Here is a 21819-nt window from a genome sequence, read left to right as displayed (position 1 = left end):
CTTTCAACAGACCCTATTTGTGTAAACAGGAAGTCCTCATCCTGGCACACCACCCTGCGCATCCGCAAGAAGTCTGAGAGGAAAGAGGAGGGAAAGAAAGAGGGCAAGCTGGAAAACGGTTACAGGAAGTCTAGAGATGGGCTATCCAATAAGGTTTCTGTAAAGGTAAGTTATTATCAATCCTTTTGTCCAATCATTATTGACCACTAGCCCCTACCCGTAATGCCTAGGTGCGTGTGTGGAAGTGAGAGGGTCGGCTAGGCTAAGTGGAATTTCACCATATTGCTTACACCTATCAGAGAGCTAAGTGGTGCCAATGTTACTGCATTGCTAGTAAACAACCAATGGGAACCAGCAATGCCCCCTCCCCCTCCAATCATTTCAGATCTACGCAAAGTGTTCTTCTTTGACATCTGACATCCTGTTTTCTGTCTTGTTTTTTCAGCTTCTAAACCCCAACTACATCTATGATGGTAAGTCCTCTATTGTCTGTTAATGTCTAGTCTCAATACAGCAGAATGGATATACATATATTCAGCAGTGTATTAACTGTGTCCAAGACACTTAGGAACAATAAAGTTAATTGTACTGTACCAAATAATAATCAAAGAACGAGGAAAAATCACCACTAACAATCTACAGATGCTGAGCAGAAAATGATGTAAATACATGATATGCTCTCACTATGACACATTCCCTAGCCCTCTCAGCTGCTCAGTGATGATGTCATTTGACCCTTTAGTCTCACCGGAGTTCCTGGTCCCCCTGGGTGAGGTGACGTGTGACAACGGGGAGAGTGTGACTCTGAGGTGTAAGGCGTGTGGCCGACCCAAAGCTACTGTCACCTGGAGGGGACCTGACCAGACCATCCTGAACAACAACGGACACCACAGCATCGCCTACAGGTGGAGAGAGAGGGGGAGAGAGACACATACACAGAGGCACATACACAGGGGAACACGTACTGTACATACACTCAACTACAGGTACACACACATAGGGGAACACATACTGTACATAAACTTGGCTACAGGTACACACACACAGGGGAACACATACTGTACATACACTCAACTACAGGTACACACACACAGGGGAACACATACTGTACATAAACTTGGCTACAGGTACACACACACAGGGGAACACATACTGTACATACACTTGGCTACAGGTACACACACACAGGGGAACACATACTGTACATACACTTGGCTACAGGTACACACACACAGGGGAACACATACTGTACATACACTCAACTACAGGTACACACACACAGGGGAACACATACTGTACATACACTCAACTACAGGTACACACACACACAGGGGAACACATACTGTACATACACTCGGCTACAGGTACACATACTGTACATACTGTACACTACACTCACAGGTACACACACAGGGGAACACATACTGTACATAAACTTGGTACACTCAACTACAGGTACACACACACAGGGGAACACATACTGTACATACACTCAACTACAGGTACACACACACAGGGGAACACATACTGTACATACACTCAACTACAGGTACACACACACAGGGGAACACATACTGTACATGGGGAACACATACTGTACATACACTTGGCTATACACACACACAGGGGAACACATACTGTACATACACTACAGGTACACACACACAGGGGAACACATACTGTACATACACTTGGCTACAGGTACACACACACAGGGGAACACATACACTACACTCACTACAGGTACACACACACAGGGGAACACATACTGTACATACACTCAACTACAGGTACACACACACAGGGAACACATACTGTACATACACTCAACTACAGGTACACACACACAGGGGAACACATACTGTACATACACTCAACTATACTGTACATACACTCAACTACAGGTACACACACACAGGGGAACACATACTGTACATACACTCAACTACAGGTACACACACACAGGGGAACACATACTGTACATACACTGTACAGGTACACACACACAGGGGAACACATACTGTACATACACTCAACTACAGGTACACACTGTACATACACTCAACTACAGGTACACACACACAGGGGAACACATACTGTACATACACTTGGGCTACAGGTACTACAGGTACAGGTACACACACAGGGGAACACATACTGTACATACACTCAACTACAGGTAACTACTGTAGGTACAGGTACACACACACAGGGGAACACATACTGTACATACACTCAACTACAGGTACACACACACAGGGGAACACATACTGTACATACACTTGGCTACAGGTACACACACACAGGGGAACACATACTGTACACACAACTACAGGGGAACACATACTGTACATACACTCAACTACAGGGGAACACATACTGTACACACACAGGTACACATACACAGGGGAACACATACTGTACATACACTCAACTACAGGTACACACACACACAGGGGAACACATACTGTACATACACTTGGCTACAGGTACACACACACAGGGGAACACATACTGTACATACACTCAACTACAGGTACACACACACAGGGGAACACATACTGTACATACACTCAACTACAGGTACACACACACAGGGGAACACATACTGTACATACACTCAACTACAGGTACACACACACAGGGGAACACATACTGTACATACACTCAACTACAGGTACACACACACAGGGGAACACATACTGTACATACACTCAACATACACACACACACAGGGGAACACATACTGTACATACACTCAACTACAGGTACACACACACAGTACACACACACAGGGGAACACATACTGTACATACACTCAACTACAGGTACACACACACAGGGGAACACATACTGTACATACACTCAACTACAGGTACACACACACAGGGGAACACATACTGTACATACACTCAACTACAGGTACACACAGGGAACACATACTGTACATACAACTACAGGTACACACACAGGGGAACACATACTGTACATACACTCAACTACAGGTACACACACACAGGGGAACACATACTGTACATACACTCAACTACAGGTACACACACACAGGGGAACACATACTGTACATACACTCAACTACAGGTACACATACACAGGGGAACACATACTGTACATACACTCAACTACAGGTACACACACACAGGGGAACACATACTGTACATACACTCAACTACAGGTACACACACACACACACACAGGGAACACATACTGTACATACACTCAACTACAGGTACACACACACAGGGGAACACATACTGTACATACACTCAACTACAGGTACACATACACAGGGGAACACATACTGTACATACACTCAACTACAGGTACACACACACAGGGGAACACATACTGTACATACACTCAACTACACACTCAACACTCAACTACAGGTACACACACACAGGGAACACATACTGTACATACACTCAGGGTACACACACACAGGGGAACACATACTGTACATACACTCACACACACACAGGGGAACACATACTGGGGAACACATACTGTACATACACTCAACTACAGGTACACATACACAGGGGAACACATACTGTACATACACTCAACTACAGGTACACACACACAGGGAACACATACTGTACATACACTCAACTACAGGTACACACACACAGGGGAACACATACTGTACATACACTCAACTACAGGTACACACACACAGGGGAACACATACTGTACATACACTCAACTACAGGTACACACACACAGGGGAACACATACTGTACATACACTCAACTACAGGTACACACACACACACACAGGGAACACATACTGTACATACACTCAACTACAGGTACACATACACAGGGGAACACATACTGTACATACACTCAACTACAGGTACACACACACAGGGGAACACATACTGTACATACACTCAACTACAGGTACACACACACAGGGGAACACATACTGTACATACACTCAACTACAGGTACACACACACAGGGGAATACACTCAACTACAGGTACACACACACAGGGGAACACATACTGTACATACACTCAACTACAGGTACACACACACAGGGGAACACATACTGTACATACACTCAACTACAGGTACACACACACAGGGGGAACACATACTGTACATACACTCAACTACAGGTACACACACAGGGGGAACACATACTGTACATACACTCAGGTACTACACAGGGGAACACATACTGTACATACACTCACACAGGTACACACACACAGGGGAACACATACTGTACATACACTCAACTACAGGTACACACACAGGGGAACACATACTGTACATACACTCAACTACAGGTACACACACACAGGGGAACACATACTGTACATACACTCAACTACAGGTACACACACACAGGGGAACACATACTGTACATACACTCAACTACAGGTACACACACACAGGGGAACACATACTGTACATACACTCAACTACAGGTACACACACACAGGGGAACACATACTGTACATACACTCAACTACAGGTACACAGGTACACACACACAGGGGTAACACATACTGTACATACACTCAACTACTACAGGTACACACACACAGGGGAACACATACTGTACATACACTCAACTACAGGTACACACATACACAGGGGAACACATACTGTACATACACTCAACTACAGGTACACACACACAGGGGAACACATACTGTACATACACTCAACTACAGGTACACACACACAGGGGAACACATACTGTACATACACTCAACTACAGGTACACACACACAGGGGAACACATACTGTACATACACTCAACTACAGGTACACACACACAGGGAAACACTGTACATACACTGGTACATACACTCACTCAACTACAGGTACACACACACAGGGGAACACATACTGTACATACACTCGGCTACAGGTACACACACACAGGGGAACACATACTGTACATACACATACACAGGGGGGAACACATACTGTACATACACTCAACTACAGGTACACACACACAGGGGAACACATACTGTACATACACTCAACTACAGGTAACACACAGGGAACACATACTGTACATACACTCAACTACAGGTACACACACACAGGGGAACACATACTGGGGAAGGTACACATACTGTACATACACTCAACTACAGGTACACACACACAGGGGAACACATACTGTACATACACTCAACTACAGGTACACATACACAGGGGAACACATACACATACTGTACATACACTCAACTACAGGTACACACACACAGGGGAACACATACTGTACATACACTCAACTACAGGTACACACACACAGGGGAACACATACTGTACACTAACTACAGGTACACACTACAGGGGAACACATACACATACACTCAACACAGGGGGGAACACATACTGTACATACACTCAACTACAGGTACACACACACAGGGGAACACATACTGTACATACACTCACTACAGGTACACACACACAGGGGAACACATACTGTACATACACTCAACTACAGGTACACACACACAGGGGAACACATACTGTACATACACTCAACTACAGGTACACACACACAGGGGAACACATACTGTACATACACTCAACTACAGGTACACACACACAGGGGAACACATACTGTACATACACTCAACTACAGGTACACATACACAGGGGAACACATACTGTACATACACTCAACTACTGTAGGTACAGGTACACACACAGGGGAACACATACTGTACATACACTCAACTAGGTACACACACACAGGGAGAACACATACAGGTACACATACACAGGGGAACACATACTGTACATACACTCAACTACAGGTACACACACACAGGGGAACACATACTGTACATACACTCAACTACAGGTACACACACACAGGGGAACACATACTGTACATACACTCAAGGTACTACACAGGTACTGTACATACACTCAACAGGGGGAACACATACTGTACATACACTCAACTACAGGTACACATACACAGGGGAACACATACTGTACATACACTCAACTACAGGTACACATACACAGGGGAACACATACTGTACATACACTCAACTACAGGTACACACACACAGGGGAACACATACTGTACATACACTCAACTACAGGTACACACAGGGGAACACATACTGTACATACACTCAACTACAGGTACACACACAGGGAACACATACTGTACATACACTCAACTACAGGTACACACACACAGGGGAACACATACTGTACATACACTCAACTACAGGTACACACACACAGGGGAACACATACTGTACATACACTCAACTACAGGTACACACACACAGGGGAACACATACTGTACATAAACTTGGCTACAGGTACACACACACAGGGGAACACATACATGCACAGACACGGCATTGGCTACAGATGCAGAGAGGGAGAGAGAGACACATACACACAAAACACACATATACACACACAGCACCGGCTACAGGTACACAAACACACACACACACACACACACCTGTGTGATAGTGAAACCGTAAGCTCTATTCGTTTGTCCCTTCTTGTTATGGGTTAAATACCCGGGATCACATTCACACTGTACTGGAAGTCACTTTGGATAAAATGACCCTCTAAGTGGCACACGGTGCCTTCAGAACGTTTTCATACCCCTTGACTTATTCCACATTTGTTACAGTTGTTACAGCCTGAATTCAAAATGGATTAAATATATTTTGGTTCTCACCCATTTACACACAATACCCCATAATGACACATTATCCCATACAGTGAAAACATGTTTTTAGAAATGTTTTCAAATTTACATAAGTATTCACATCCCCTAAACCAACACTTTGTAGAAGCACCTTTTGTCAGCGATTACAGCTGTCTTTCTGGGTAAGTCTTTCAGTGCTTTGCACACCAAGGGCCTCATTTATCAACCGCGCATAGACACAAATCTGTGCATACAGTATACGATGCATGGGATCATTTCAACGCAAAGTGTGAGGTTTATCAATATGACCGTTTACTTGAGAGTGTGCGTACATTCGTAGGCACAGTGCCAAGTGGTGGAATAAGGAAAATATGTTGAAATTATGAGTAATAATTCAATCATTTTTCAACGTAATTATATTTCTATTGTGCAATTCATGTAACAGATCTTGACATGCTATATATAATTTGACCACATCAGTGCATTTGTTATGATAATAATCCATATAAAGTCCAGTAATTAGTTGAATTAGAGGCACGTGTTAAAAGTGAAACCATTGTTGAAATACTATAAAAGACTGAGATAATGGTAAATCGAATGAGAAATGTCTGATCTTACATTGTTAGAAGATTTACAGAATCTTTTTTGTTGTTGCAGAGAGTACAGATTGGCTCATCAGATATAATTTCATAAAACCAATCGTGTAGGATTTTTGGAGTATTTAAGACCTACTTTAGAAAGGGAAACATGCCATTCCAGTGCACATCAAAGTGCTATCCATCCTCTGCTTTTTGGCAATGGGCACATTTCAGCGGGAGCTTGCCGGTCGGCATCTCGCATCCCTCGAAGAGCCGTTTGGGAGTCAACATACACTTTCCATACACCATCGCACAACAGATTGAAATCAAGAGGGGTTTCTTTGCCATCAATGGGTTCACAAATAACAACGGATCAATAGACGGCACCCCCATCGCCATAAAAGCACCATCCCAAAAAGAGTTCAACTATGTGAACAGAGAAGGCTTCCACTCTTAATGTTTAGGTGAAAAAATGCTTCTGAATGTGGTGGCCAGGTGGAAGGCACGACTCGTTCATTTTGCAGAACAGCAATGGTGGCCTCTACGCTGTTGAGGATGGATGGCTTACTGGTGAGTGGTGCCTACTTATTTGAAGTTTGCTGTTGCTAAAGCAACTTGAATGGTCGAAATGGTCCTCTCTTTGTAGATACGGTTTTATTTTTACTGGTCAAACCACAACTGAACCAAATATAACCTTTTGTTTGTACTCAATCTCTGACACTAATCTCTGACACTTTTGACCATGTATGGTTAATTAGGAGCATTTCGAAATGCAAATAGCCAAGGTCGTGAGAACAACACCAGGGTGAGAACAACACCGTCATAGGATGCCACCTTTCCAACAAGTCACTTCAGCAAATTTCTGCCCTGCTAGAGCTGTCCTGGTCAACTGTAAGTGCTGTTATTATGAAGTGGAAATGTCTAGGAGCAACAACGGCTCAGCCACGAAGTGGTAGGCCACACAAGCACACAGAACGAGACTGCTGAGTGCAGAAGCGTGTGGTCCGTAAAAATCGTCTGTCCTTGGTTGCAACACTCACTACCGAGTTCCAAACTGCCTCTGGAAGCAACGTCGGCACAATAACTGTTCGTTGGGAGCTTCATGAAATGGGTTTCCATGGCCGAGCAGCCACACACAAGCCTAAGATCACCATGCGCAATGCCAAGCGTCGGCTGGAGTGGTGTAAAGCTCAGCGCCATTGGACTCTGGAGCAGTGGAAATGCGTTCTCTGGAGTGATGAATCACGCTTCACCATCATCTGGCAGTCCGTCAGACTAACCTGGATTTGGCGGATGCCAGGAGAACGCTACCTGCCCCAATGCATAGTGCCAACGGTAAAGTTTGGTGGAGGAAGAATAATGGTCTGAGGCTGTTTTTCATGGTTCCGGTTAGGCCGGAAGCATACAATGACATTCTAGACAATTCTGTGCTTCCAACTTCGTGTGAACAGTTTGGAGAAGGCCCTTTCCTGTTTCAGCATGACAATGCCCCTGTGCACAAAGCGAGGTCCATACAGAAATTATTTGTTGAGATTGGTTTGGAAGAATTTGACTGGTCTGCACATCTAGTGGAAAGCATTCCCAGAAGAATGGAGGCTGTTATAGCGGGGGTAACCAACTCCATGTTCGACGAGCATGTATCCACATACTTTTGGCCATGAAGTGTATTTTCGAATAGTTTCTACACAATATTGATATTGACCTTACAGATAATTGTATGCATGGGGTTAAGAGAAGAGGTAGTGATTCAAAAATCATGTTAAACTGTAACGGGATTCTTCCTGGGAAGGACATGCGGGACCAAAATGCAGTGTGGTTATAATTCATGGTTCTTTAATAATGAAACTATACATGAATAAACTACAAAACAAGAAACGTGAAAAAACCGAAACAGTCCCGTGTGGTACAAACACTGACACAGGAGACAAACACCCACAAAACAGGAGTGGGCATCTGTCCGCGGTGGCGGCTCTGGTGCTGGACGTGGCCCCCACTTCACCATCGTCTTAGTCCGCCAGATTGTCCGCTTCCGTGGCCTCCTAACCACGGCGACCCTTCTAAATGACCCCACTGGACAGAGGGGCAGCTCTGTACTGGCTGATGACTCTGGCAGGTCCTGGCTGACTGGCGGCTCCTGGCAGCCTGGCGGCTCCTGGCAGACTGGCGGAACTGGCGGCTCCTGGCAGACTGGCGGCTCCTTGCAGACTGGCGGCTCTGATGGCGCTGGGCAGACGGGCCGCTCAGGCGGCGCTGGGCAGGCGGGAGACTCCGGCAGCGCTGGACAGATGAGGCGCTCTGTAGGCCTGGTGCGTGGTGCCGGAACTGGTGGTACTGGGCCGAGGACACGCACCTCAGGGCGAGTGCGGGGAGCTGCCACCGGAGGGCTGATGCGTGGAGGTGGTACCGGATAGACCGGACAGTGCAGGCGCACTGGAGCTCTTGAGCACCGAGCCTGCCCAACCTTACCTGGTTGAATGCTCCCGGTCACCCTGCCAGTGCGGCGAGGTGGAATAGCCCGCACTGGGCTATGCAGGCGAACCGGGGACACCATGCGCAAGGCTGGTGCCATGTAAGCCGGCCCAAGGAGACGCACTGGAGACCAGATGCGTAGAGCCGGTTTCATGGCACTTGGCTCAATGCCCACTCTAGCCCGGCCGATACGTGGAGCTGGTATGTACAGCACCGGGCTATGCACCTGCACTGGGGACACCGTGCGCTCCACAGCATAACACGGTGCCTTCCCGGTCTCTCTAGCCCTCCCGTAAGCACAGGAAGTTGGCGCAGGTCTCCTACCTGGCTTCCATCCACGCCGCCGTGCTTGCTTCTCCAACTCCATTCTCCTATAACCCTCCTCGCACTGCTCCAGCGAATCCCAGGCGGGCTCCGGCACTCTCCCTGGGTCGACCGCCCACCTGTCTATCTCTTCCCAAGTCGTACAGTCCAGACATCGCTGCCTCTCCTGCTGTTGCTGCTTTTCACCACGCCGCTTGGTCCTGTTGAGGTGGGTGGTTCTGTAACGGGATTCCTCCTGGGAAGGAGAGGCGGACCAAAATGCAGCGTGGTTATAATTCATGGTTCTTTAATAATGAAACTATACATGAATAAACTACAAAACAAGAAACGTGAAAAAAAAACGAAACAGTCCCTTGTGGTACAAACACTGACACAGGAGACAAACACCCACAAAACCCAACACAAAACAGGCTACCTAAATATGGTTCCCAATCAGAGACAATGACTAACACCTGCCTCTGATTGAGAACCATATCAGGCCAAACATAGAAATAGACAAACTAGACACACAACATAGAATGCCCACTCAGATCACACCCTGACCAAACAAAACATAGAAACATACAAAGCAAACTATGGTCAGGGTGTGACATAAACACTATTATTGCACACAGAGTGAGTCCATGCAGTGTGTTATGTGACTTGTTAAGTAAATGTTTTAATCCTGAACTTATTTAGGTTTGCCATAACAAAGGGGTTGAGTACTTATTGACTCAAGACATTTCAGCTTTTGATTTTTTATTACTTTGTAAAAAGTTCTAAAAACATAATTCTACTTTGACATTATGCGTTATTACGGGATAGTGACACAACCTCAATTTAAATTCAGGCTGTAACACAACAAAATGTGGAAAAGGTCTAGGGGTGTGACTACTTTCTGAAGGTGTTGTATTATCATATTCAAATAAATGTGTAATGTGACAGTGAAACAGTAAGGTTATTGGCTGTTAAAATGAATACGTGTGTGCGTGTGTGTGTGTGACAGTGAGACTGGTGAGGCGACCCTGAGGATAGTAGGCGTGTCTTCGGAGGACGACGGTGTTTACACCTGCGTTGCCGCTAACGACCTGGGCTCTGTGACATCATCAGCCAGCCTCAGAGTGCTAGGTGAGACACCATACAAACACAAACATATTCCCACAGTACTCTAGTGTAATCCCACACTCGCATGCTTCTGTTTCATTTTTACACAAACTCCTCCCTCTTTCCCTGTATTTGACTATTCCCCCTGTCTGTTTAGTTGTGTCCAGTGATGGGGTCAGGGTGAGCTGGAAGGACAACTTTGAGTCCCACTACACTGAGGTGGCAGAGCTGGGCAGGTACATTACACATCTCTCCTCCTATCACTCCTAGCTCTCTGTGTGTGTGTTCGTGTGTGTGTGTGTTTACCCTACTGTACTTACTCTCTCCACAGAGGCCGGTTCTCTGTGGTCAAGCGTTGCGAACACAAGTCGACCAAATGCACGGTGGCGGTCAAGCTGGTTAATAAGAAGCTGATGAAAAGAGACCAGGTAACCCAGGAGCTCAGCCTGCTACAGCGACTACAACACACACACCTGGTCACACTGCTGGACACGTACGAGACCCCCAGCAGCTACGCACTGGTCATGGAGATGTGAGTTACACACACAGTAACATTTAACATTCTCACAAATCTGCTGCCATCTAAACCTGGACCCGTGTACGTGCCTCGACCTCTCTGCAGGGTTGATCAGGGTCGTCTCCTAGACTACATTGTGAGCTGGGGGAATCTGACTGAGGAGAAAGTGGCCGGCTACCTACGGAACATCCTAGAAGCTTTACATTACCTACACAACTGTAGGATAGCCCATCTGGACTTAAAGGTACTGTTGTCGTCCTCATCTTCCTCTCTCTCTCTCACTTCTATAGCTCCTATTTATTCTCTCTCCCCTCTCTTTTGTCTCACTCTTTCCCCTTCTCTCTTTTCTCTCACTCGCTTTCCCTTTCTCTTTTTTATACCTCCTATTTATACTCTGTCTCCTCCCCCATATCGCTCTCCACCTCCCTCCTTCTCCTTCCTCCTCTTTCTCCCTCTCTTCCTCCAGCCTGAGAACCTGTTGGTGTCCCACACCTCGTCCGGCCAGCCCGTGGTCAAACTGACCGACTTCGGGGACGCCATCCAGCTCAACAGTGCCCACTACGTCCACCCTCTCCTGGGCAGCCCCGAGTTCGCCTCCCCTGAGCTGGTTGTGGGGGAGCCCGCCGCCCTGACCTCTGACCTCTGGAGCCTTGGGGTTGTGACCTACGTCCTCCTGAGCGGGGCATCTCCCTTCCTGGACGAGAGCGTGGAGGAGACGTGTCTGAACATCTGCCGGCTAGACTTCAGCTTCCCCCACCACTACTTCCAGGGCGTCACCCAGGGGGCCCGGGAGTTCGTCTGCCTGCTGCTGAGGGCTGACCCTGCAAGGAGGCCTCCGGCTGGGCTGTGTCTGCAGGAGTCCTGGGTTCAGGGCCAGGCCGGGTTAGCAGACGGCCAGGGTAGGGTGGAGGGGGGGTGTCTGGACACATCTCGCCTGGTGCTGTTCATAGACAGAAGGAAGCACCAAACAGACACCAAGCCCATCGGAGGGGTACAGAGCTTCCTACAGAGCCGGTTACAGCCACGGGCCTGAGCGAGGGTTGGAGAGAGATGCCCCCTCCCACTCCCAACCACCCTAACCCTGGCTGGAAGGAGAGAACGTCCAATTCAGAGGAGGCTGGTGGGAGGAGCTTTCGGAAGACGGGATGGGATCATTGTAATGCCTGGAATGGAATCAATTCAATGGTAATAAACACATCAAACACATGGAAATGACATGTTTGACTCGTGTTTCATTGATTCCATTTCAGACATTACAATGAGCCTGTCATTCTATGGCTCTTCCCACCAGCCTCCTCTGGTCCAGTCCCAAATGGGGTCCTAGCTTCCCACCCACTAGTTGCTTGTGTAGATCTTAGAGGATTGGATAGGTGGGAGTAATATTATTTCCACCTATCATATCAGAGGACAAGGTAAAGACGGTATAGATATAATCATATTGCTTAGACCTATCCAATCTTTCAGATCTACATTAAGTGACTAGAAGGGTAGGGTCTAGAGATTGATTTGGGACTGGACATCTCAAAGAAAATTAAAGGAAAATCGCTGATCTCATTCTCTTTCAGATATGTTGTGGTTTAAAATAAAACATCCTGTGGTCCTTCAACCAATCAAAACCTGATGCCTGTAGGCGTAGAGGTCCTTAGCCAATCACTTTTCCCCGAGAGAACACACATTGAGTTATCATCCAATCAAAACAAGGGTGACATAATGTCATCGCCAGTCTACTGCTGCTTGCTGGTTTACACTCAAAATGAACTTATTTTTCCTCTATCTTACTGAGTCAATCGATCAACAGAAAGCCTCTTGATCGATCTTTATCGTGTAGAGGATTTAATCCCTGAACAAACAAACTGAGCTTTCAGAGGAGATTTGCTAAGGAAGATGGTGTTAGTACACATAGCAACTATCCCTTCCCTCTTGTTGCCAGAGATGGAGAAAGAGAGGTTTTGTTTTTGTGCTTTTACAATATATGACTCAAAGACTGTTGGGACACCCCCTTTATAATAGAACCAATGTATAGAGAGAACATTGTCCACAACTTTTCAAAAATGTATTTGAAAAAAACCAAGAAGATTGAAGAAAATGCTCGGCAGTGGAAAGTCGCTACGCTACTTTAGAGCCTGGAGAGGACTCATCCAATGACTGAGCTCCTCCACTTTATTGAGACAGTTTTATGTCCAATCAGAGGTTTTCGATTGCTGCGCTTACATACTTAATCTAAAAAACCATGACGACGACCATGTTGCAAGTAACTATAGAGATTCTGCTGACTGCTGCATTGTCTTCAAAACAGAAAATGATTTGTTTTTGCTTTTACTTAAACAAAAATTGTGTTGCGCAGATTTAAGATGTTTAAGCCTTACTTTGTAAATAGACTCTAACTGCCTTCTGTCCCTCCCGTTTCAAACTGGCCGCCTGCTTTTGAGGATGTTCTTGGAGGCGAGACTAAAAAATCCTGCAAATTAAATGTAGTGGATTGTCAATTGAGTGACCGAGTCTGAGTGGCAGCAGATATAGCCAATCAGATGGAATGTGAATGAGGAGGAAGACAGAATACTATAAACGCACTCACTGGATGTTATGTTTCCCCCATTCTTATCATGTGCATTGTTGCGGTTTTAACATTTTATGCAACTATTTATGAAGACATCTGTTGTACATGTAATAAATGGAGATAAAAACATGTACTTGGTACTGCAAGCTCCACTGATGGTAGTCCTCTTTATTTGACCTATAACCCTATTGGGGTGTTAACTTATCACCATAGAATTATAATGAGTAGAACAGCCCTCCCAATTCAGGTCAATGAAGCCATAATGGTTGGACTGGTGTCACACTCTACATTACACTTATGGCTAAATCGATGTAGTTGATTTTTGATTTGTTTCTTTTCTACCAGTCTCTCAGAAGAGGCCCAGTGTCCAGTCCCTGCTGTTAGGGAAGTATATTGATTTATCTGTTAGGAACATGCAAAACTGGCTTATTTCTTTCTAGATGAGAGAGAGGGATGCTGTGGGAGAGGTGAAGGGAAAGAGAGAGAGGCCAATTGTCCGATCACCTGTACAGTTCCATACAATGAATGTCCTTTAATTTATTTATTAATCCATTTTTGTGAAGTTGTACAAAGGTTGAAACATGAGAATGTGGATTGGATGTATTTTTTTCCTGTTTCTTTTTTTGTCCCATCATCCTATTTTATACATATGTATTATGATTTTAAATGGTTTTATTTCACATGATTTGTTTATTTACTTTTGCATGTATATTTCTTTGTACAGAGACCATGAATGTTTGTGATATGTATGTCAATATTTTCATTATTTTTTTGCCATCAATTATTTTGAAATTAAACATGGAACATACCCCCTTGTGCTGTCCTCACTAAAGTATTGCTACCATTGAGCGCTTTTTTAGTACAGTAGCATGTACTCTTAAACACTACATCTTCCAAGAACCAGGCCAGAGATATCTTTGGTAGATTTAATTAGAAGTGTAAAACTGTAACACAAAACAAGCACAGTATACAAATGGTAAGTACCATGCAGTGCATTTGGAAAGTATTCACACACTTTGACCTTTTCCACATTTTGTTACGTTACAGCCTTATTCTAAAATTGATTAAATCAAAATCAATCTACACTCAATACCCCATAATGACAAAGCAAAAACAAGTTTTTAGAAATGTTTGCAAATGTATTAAAAATTAAAAACAGAAATACCTCATTTACGTAAGTATTCAGACCCTTTGCTATACGACTTGAAATTGAGTTCCGATGCATCCTGTTTCTACAACTTGATTGGAGTCCACCTGTGGTAAATGCAATTGATTGGACATAATTTGGAAAGGCACACACCTGTGTGTGCACGTCAGAGCAAAAACCAAGCCATGAGGTCAAAGGAATTGTGCATAGAGCTCCGAGACAGTATTGTGTCGAGGCACAGATCTGGGGAAGTGTACCAAAACATTTCTGCAGCATTGAAGGTCTTGAAGAACACAGTGACCGCAATCATTCTAAAATAGAAGTTTGAAACCACCAAGACTCTTGCTAGAGCTGGCCGCCCGGCCAAACTGGACAATCAGGAGAGAAGGGCCTTGGTCAGGGAGGTGACCAAGAGACCCAATGATCACATTGACAGAGTTCCTCTGTGGAGATGGAATAACCTTCCAGAAGGACAACCATCTCTTCAGCACTCCACCAATCAGGCCTTTATGGTAGAGTGGCCAGACGGAAGCAACCTAAATGACTCTCAAACCATAAGAAACAAGATTCTCTGGTCTGATAAACCATTATTGAACACTTTGGCCTGAATGCCAAGCGTCACATCTAGAGGAAACCTGGCAGCATTCCTAAGGTGAAACGTGGCAGCAGCATGCTATTGGGATGTTTTTCAGGGGCAGGGTCTGGGAGACTAGTCAGGATGGGGGGAAAGATTAACAGAGAAAAGTACAGAGAGATCCTTAATGAAAACCTGCTCCAATGCGCTCAGGACCTCAGACCTCAGACATTGGGGCAAAGGTTAATCTTCCAACAGGACAACGACCCTAAGCACACAGCCAAGACAAAGCAGAAGTGGCTTCGGGACAAGTCTCTGAATATCCTCGAGTGGCCCAGATAGAGCCCGGACTTGAACCCGATTGAACATCCCTGGAGAGACCTGAAAATAGCTGTGCAGCGACATCCAACCTGACAGAGCTTGAGAGGATCTGCAGAGAAGAATGGGAGAAACTCCCCAAATACAGGTGTGCCAAGCTTGTTGCGTCATACCGAAGAAGACTTGAGGCTGTAATCGCTGCCAAAGGTGCTTCAACAAGTACTGAGTAAAGTGTCTGAATAATAATGTAAATATTTTATTTCCGTTTTTTGTTATTAATACATTTGCAAAAAAAATTCTAAAAGACTATATTTGCTTTGTCATTATGGGGTTTTTGTATTTGTATTTATTATGGATATTTGTATTTATTCCTGAGGTCCAGCAAAATTAAGACAGTTATACATTTTTTAAGCATTAATACATTCAAAACATTTGACAACATATGTGCCCTCAGGCCTCTACTATACTACTCTACTCCATAAAAAGTATAAACACAAAAACTACAGGTTGTATGACATCAGCAGCCTGGTGGTCCAAAATAGCATAACTAGTGTATTTTAACACCCCACCTGTTTAGCAAACCACGGACTAAAATCAACTTTCTTAACCATGTTTGGTTAGTTTCTAGCTTGTTAGCTAGCTAGCTAATGTTTAAGTTAGCTGACAAACCAGTTCAAATAATGATCATATCATATAGCTGACAACGTCTTCACTTTAGTTCATTTGTCTTCATTATAACTGGAAAATAAACTCACAACAAAATCATTATTTACAAGTTAATTGTGAGCCAATGACAGAAAATAGCTGATGGTTGTGAGTGACTAAATAAAAGCAGGGCATTCTACCGGAGAATTATAGAATTTGGACACGGCCTAACATAAATATACTGTACTAATTTGACTTTGGTGCAGGTTATGTTCTTCACATTACCGTCTCTGGTAAACACATAATATATCAAATATAATCTATGTTTATTTGTCACATGTACAGGATATAGAAGGTGGAGTGAAATGGTTACATGCATCCCAACTCATTATGTTACTACCCTGCATGAATCTGCAGTAACAATGTTAGCCAGCTAGTTAACATCGTCCTGTCGTGTCCCTTGTATATATCGTTTTACATATTTTTCGTCACATATCATTTCAAATATTTTGCTAAACCTCATCATCTAAACACTCTCCTGCAACCCGCCTCACCCAATGTGGCGTGGATCTGCTTTTTTTCCCCTAAAGTATTTATATTTACTTCGGATCTGGAATCCCTCAACTGAAGCTAGCCAGCTAACTACCAGCTATCAGTCAGCAAACCATCAGCTAACCTTCAGCTCGGAAAGCTCTTGCTAGTTCGAACAACGTGACTCTAACCAGAGCATAACGGACCTGTTATTTTTATCCCCGGATTCCTACCGCAAACTGAACATTTAATCTGGATCTTCACAACTAGCTAACCGCAATCCTGGATGACTACTCCTGGCTAGCGTTTCCATCCCAGAGCAAGCACCAATTTAGCTTGAAGATAGCCCGGCCAGGGCTCCTGTGCTATCACCGAAGCATACTCCTGGGCTACAATATCGGCCTGCTAGCTACCTAGAGCTACTTGGAACCCTACTAATTCCACGACTATCGACCTCACCGCACGAAGAGGCAAAAACAGACTTACCCCCATCGCGACGTCCCCTATCCCCCAAAGGCTAACTTTCTAGCCCCTGCTATTTGCTTGCTTGCTAACCCGGTCTGCTAACTGCTAAACTGCCGGGCCCTGGTCTGCTAACTGCTAGCTTGCCTGCCCGGTCTGCTAACTGCTAGCCCTTGCTAACCGCTTGCCTGCTAACCCGGTCTGCTAACTGCCCGCTTGCCTGCCCAGTCTGCTAGCTCTTGCTAACTGCTTGCTTGCTAACCTGGTCTGCTAACTGCTAGCTTGCCCTGGTCTACTAGCTGCTAGCTTGTTTAGCTCCAGCCTACTAACTCTAAGCTTGTTAGCCTGCTAACTGTCTGAATCGCCGTGTCCCCAGCCAGCCCAACCACTCACTGGACCCATATGTTCACTTGGCTACGCATGCCTCTCTCTAATATCAATATGCCTTGTCCATTACTGTCCTGGTCAGTGATTACTGTCTTATTTCACTGTAGAGCCTCTAGCCCTGCTCAATGCCTTAACCAACCATGTTCTTCCACCTCCTACATATGCGATGACATCACCTGGTTTAAACATCTCTAGAGACTATATCTCTCTCTTCATTACTCAATGCCTAGGTTTACCTCCAATGTACTCACATCCTACCTTACCTTTGTCTGTACACTATGCCTTGAATCTATGCTATCGTGCCCAGAAACCTGCTCCTTTTACTCTCTGTTCTGAACGTGCTAGACGGCCAGTTCGTATAGTCTTTACCCTTATCCTACTTCTCCTCTGTTCTTCTGGTGATGTGGAGGTTAATCCAGGTCCTGCAGTGCCTAGCTCCACTCCCACCCCCCAGGTGCTCTCATTTGTTGACTTCTGTAAACGTAAAAGCCTTGGTTTCATGCATGTTAACATTAGAAGCCTACTCCCAAGTTTGTTTTACTCACTGCTTTAGCACACTCTGCCAACCCAGATGTCTTAGCCGTGTCTGAATCCTGGCTTAGGAAAACCACCAAAAACCCTGAAATCTCCATTGCTAACTATAACGTTTTCCGCCAAGATAGAACTGCCAAAGGGGGCGGTGTTGCAATTTACTGCAAAGAAAGAAAGTAATACAGAACTCTGCAGGCTAAGTCTGTACCCAAACAATTTGAAAGTCTCTCACTGTTGCCGCTTTCTATAGATCTCCCTCTGCCCCCAGCTGTCTTCTGAGCTCGTGCTACTAGGTGACGTAAACTGGGACATGCTTAACACCCCGGCCATCCTACAAACTAAGCTTGATGCCCTCAATCTCACACAAATTATCAATGAACCTACCAGGTACAACCCCAAATCAGTAAACACGGGCACCCTCATAGATGTCATCCTAACTAATTCCCCCTCCAAATACACTGCTGTTTTCAATCAAGATCTCAGCGATCACTGCCTCATTGCCTGCATCCGTAATGGGTCTGCGACCAAACGACCACCCCTCATCACTGTCAAACGCTCCCTGAAACACTTCTGCGAACAGGCCTTTCTAATTGACCTGGCCGGGGTATCCTGGAATGACATTGACCTCATCCCGTCAGTAGATGATGCCTGGCTATTCTTTAAAAGTGCCTTCCTCACCATCTTAAATAAGCATGCCCCTCTCAAAAAATGTAGAACTAGGAATAGATATAGTCCTTGGTTCACGCCAGACCTGTCTGCCCTTGACCAGCACAAAAACATCCTGTGGCGTTCTGCATTAGCATCGAATAGCCCCCGTAATATGCAACTTTTCAGGGAAGTTAGGAACAAATATACACAGGCAGTTAGAAGAGCTAAGGAAAGCTTTTTCAAACAGAAATTTGCATCCTGTAGTACTAACTCAAATAGGTTCTGGGACACTGTAAAGTCCATGGAGTATAAGAGCACCGCCTCCCAGCTGCCCACTGCTCTGAGGCTAGGAAACATTGTCACCACCGATAAATTCGCTATAATTGAGAATTTCAACAAGCATTTCTCTACGGCTGGCCATGCTTTCCACATCCCTACCCCGGTCAACTGCCCGGCACCCTCCACAGCAACCCGCCAAAGCCCCCACCATTTCTCCTTTACCCAAATCCAGATAGCCGGTGTTCTGAAAGAGCTGCAAAATCTGGACCCCTACAAATCAGCCGGGCTAGACAATCTGGACCCTCTCTTTCTAAAATTATCTGCCAAAATTGTTGCAACCCCTATTACTAGCCTGTTCAACCTCTCTTTCGTATCGTCTGAGATTCCCAAAGATTGGAACGCTGCCGCGGTCATCCCCCTCTTCAAAGGGGGTGACACTCTAGACCCAAACTGCTACAGACCTATATCTATCCTACCCTGTCTTTCTAAGGTCTTCAAAAGCCAAGTTAACAAACAGATTACTGACCATTTCGAATCCCACCATACCTTCTACGCTATGCAATCTGGTTTCAGAGCTGGTCATGGGTGCACCTCAACCATGCTCAAGGTTCTAAACGACATCATAACCGCCATCGATAAGAGACATTACTGTGCAGCCGTATTCATCGACCTGGCCAAGGCTTTCGACTCTGTCAATCACAACATTCTTATTGGCAGACTCGACAGCCTTGGTTTCTCAAATGATTGCCTCGCCTGGTTTACCAACTACTTCTCTGATAGAGTTCAGTGTGTCAAATCGGAGGGCCTGTTGTCTGGACCTCTGACAGTCTCTATGGGTGTGCCACAGGGTTAAATTCTCGGGCCGACTCTCTTTTCTGTACATCAATGATGTTGCTCTTGCTGCTGGTGATTCTCTGATCCACCTCTATGCAGACGACACCATTCTGTATACTTCTGGCCTCTCCTTGGACACTGTGTTAAATAACCTCCAGCCGAGCTTCAATGCCATACAACTCTCCTTCCGTGGCCTCCAACTGCTCTTAAACGCAAGCAAAACTAAATGCATGCTTTTCAATCGATCGCTGCCCGCACCTGCTCGCCCGTCCAGCATCACTACTCTGGACGGCTCTGACTTAGAATACATGGACAACTACAAATACCTGGGTGTCTGGTTAGACTGTAAACTCTCCTTCCAGACTCACATTAAGCATCTCCAATCCACAATTAAATCTAGAATCGGCTTCCTATATCGCAACAAAGCATCCTTCACTCATGCTGCCAAACATACCCTCGTAAAACTGACCATCCTACTGATCCTCGACTTTGGTGATGTCATCTATAAAATAGCCTCCAACACTCTACTCAACAAACTGGATGCAGTCTATCACAGTACCATCCGTTTTGCCACCAAAGCCCCATACACTACCCACCATTGCGACCTGTACGCTCTCGTTGGTTGGCCCTCGCTTCATACTCGTCGCCAAACCCACTGGCTACAGGTTATCTACAAGTCTCTGCTAGGTAAAGTCCCCCCTTATCTCAGCTCACTGGTCACCATAGCAGCACCCACTCGTAGCACGCGCTCCAGCAGGTATATCTCACTGGTCACCCCAAAGCCAATTCCTCCTTTGGTCGTCTTTCCTTCCAGTTTTCTGATGCCCATGACTGGAACGAATTGCAAAAATCTCTGAAGCTGGAAACTCACATCTCCCTCACTAGCGTTAAGCACCAGCTGTCAGAGCATTTTACAGATCACTGCACCTGCACTTAGCCTATCTGTAAACAGCCCATCTATCTACCTATTCCATCCCAATACTGGTATTTATTTATTTATTTTGCTCCTTTGCACCCCAGTATCTCTACCTGCACATTCATCTTCTGCCGATCTACCATTCCAGTGTTTAATTGCTATATTGTAATTACTTCGCCACCATGGCCTATTTATTTCCTTAACTTACCTCATTTGCACTCACTGTATATAGACTTTTTATTTTCTTCCATGTGTAATTGCTACGCTTTATCTTGGCCAGGTCCCAGTTGCAAATGAGAACTTGTTCTCAACTAGCCTACCTGGTTA

The 21819-nt window shown here is 45.2% G+C and overlaps 1 protein-coding gene across 3 annotated transcripts in view; it reads left to right on the top strand.

Moving 5' to 3' along the window:
- The window catches only part of LOC115131778 (triple functional domain protein), a 158852-nt gene extending 143824 nt beyond the window's left edge, over window positions 1–15028 (top strand). For 2 of the 3 annotated variants that reach the window (XM_065020368.1, XM_065020367.1), the window contains exons 54-61: window positions 30–165; window positions 446–473; window positions 743–905; window positions 11049–11170; window positions 11304–11382; window positions 11478–11678; window positions 11769–11907; window positions 12130–15028. In XM_065020368.1, the coding sequence (XP_064876440.1) occupies window positions 30–165; window positions 446–473; window positions 743–905; window positions 11049–11170; window positions 11304–11382; window positions 11478–11678; window positions 11769–11907; window positions 12130–12696 (1435 nt within the window). In that variant the 3' untranslated portion in view covers window positions 12697–15028. Of the gene's footprint in view, window positions 1–10; window positions 166–445; window positions 474–742; window positions 906–11048; window positions 11171–11303; window positions 11383–11477; window positions 11679–11768; window positions 11908–12129 lie in introns of those variants that run through there. The other variant, XM_065020369.1, reaches the window with a different exon arrangement.
- Window positions 15029–21819: the final 6791 nt, after the last annotated feature.

Source organism: Oncorhynchus nerka, linkage group LG7 (assembly GCF_034236695.1).
Source record: "Oncorhynchus nerka isolate Pitt River linkage group LG7, Oner_Uvic_2.0, whole genome shotgun sequence".
Classification (NCBI taxonomy): Eukaryota; Metazoa; Chordata; class Actinopteri; order Salmoniformes; family Salmonidae; genus Oncorhynchus; species Oncorhynchus nerka.
The sequence above is the reverse complement of the archived record's forward strand: the minus strand, read 5'-3'. Positions and strand labels throughout refer to the sequence as shown.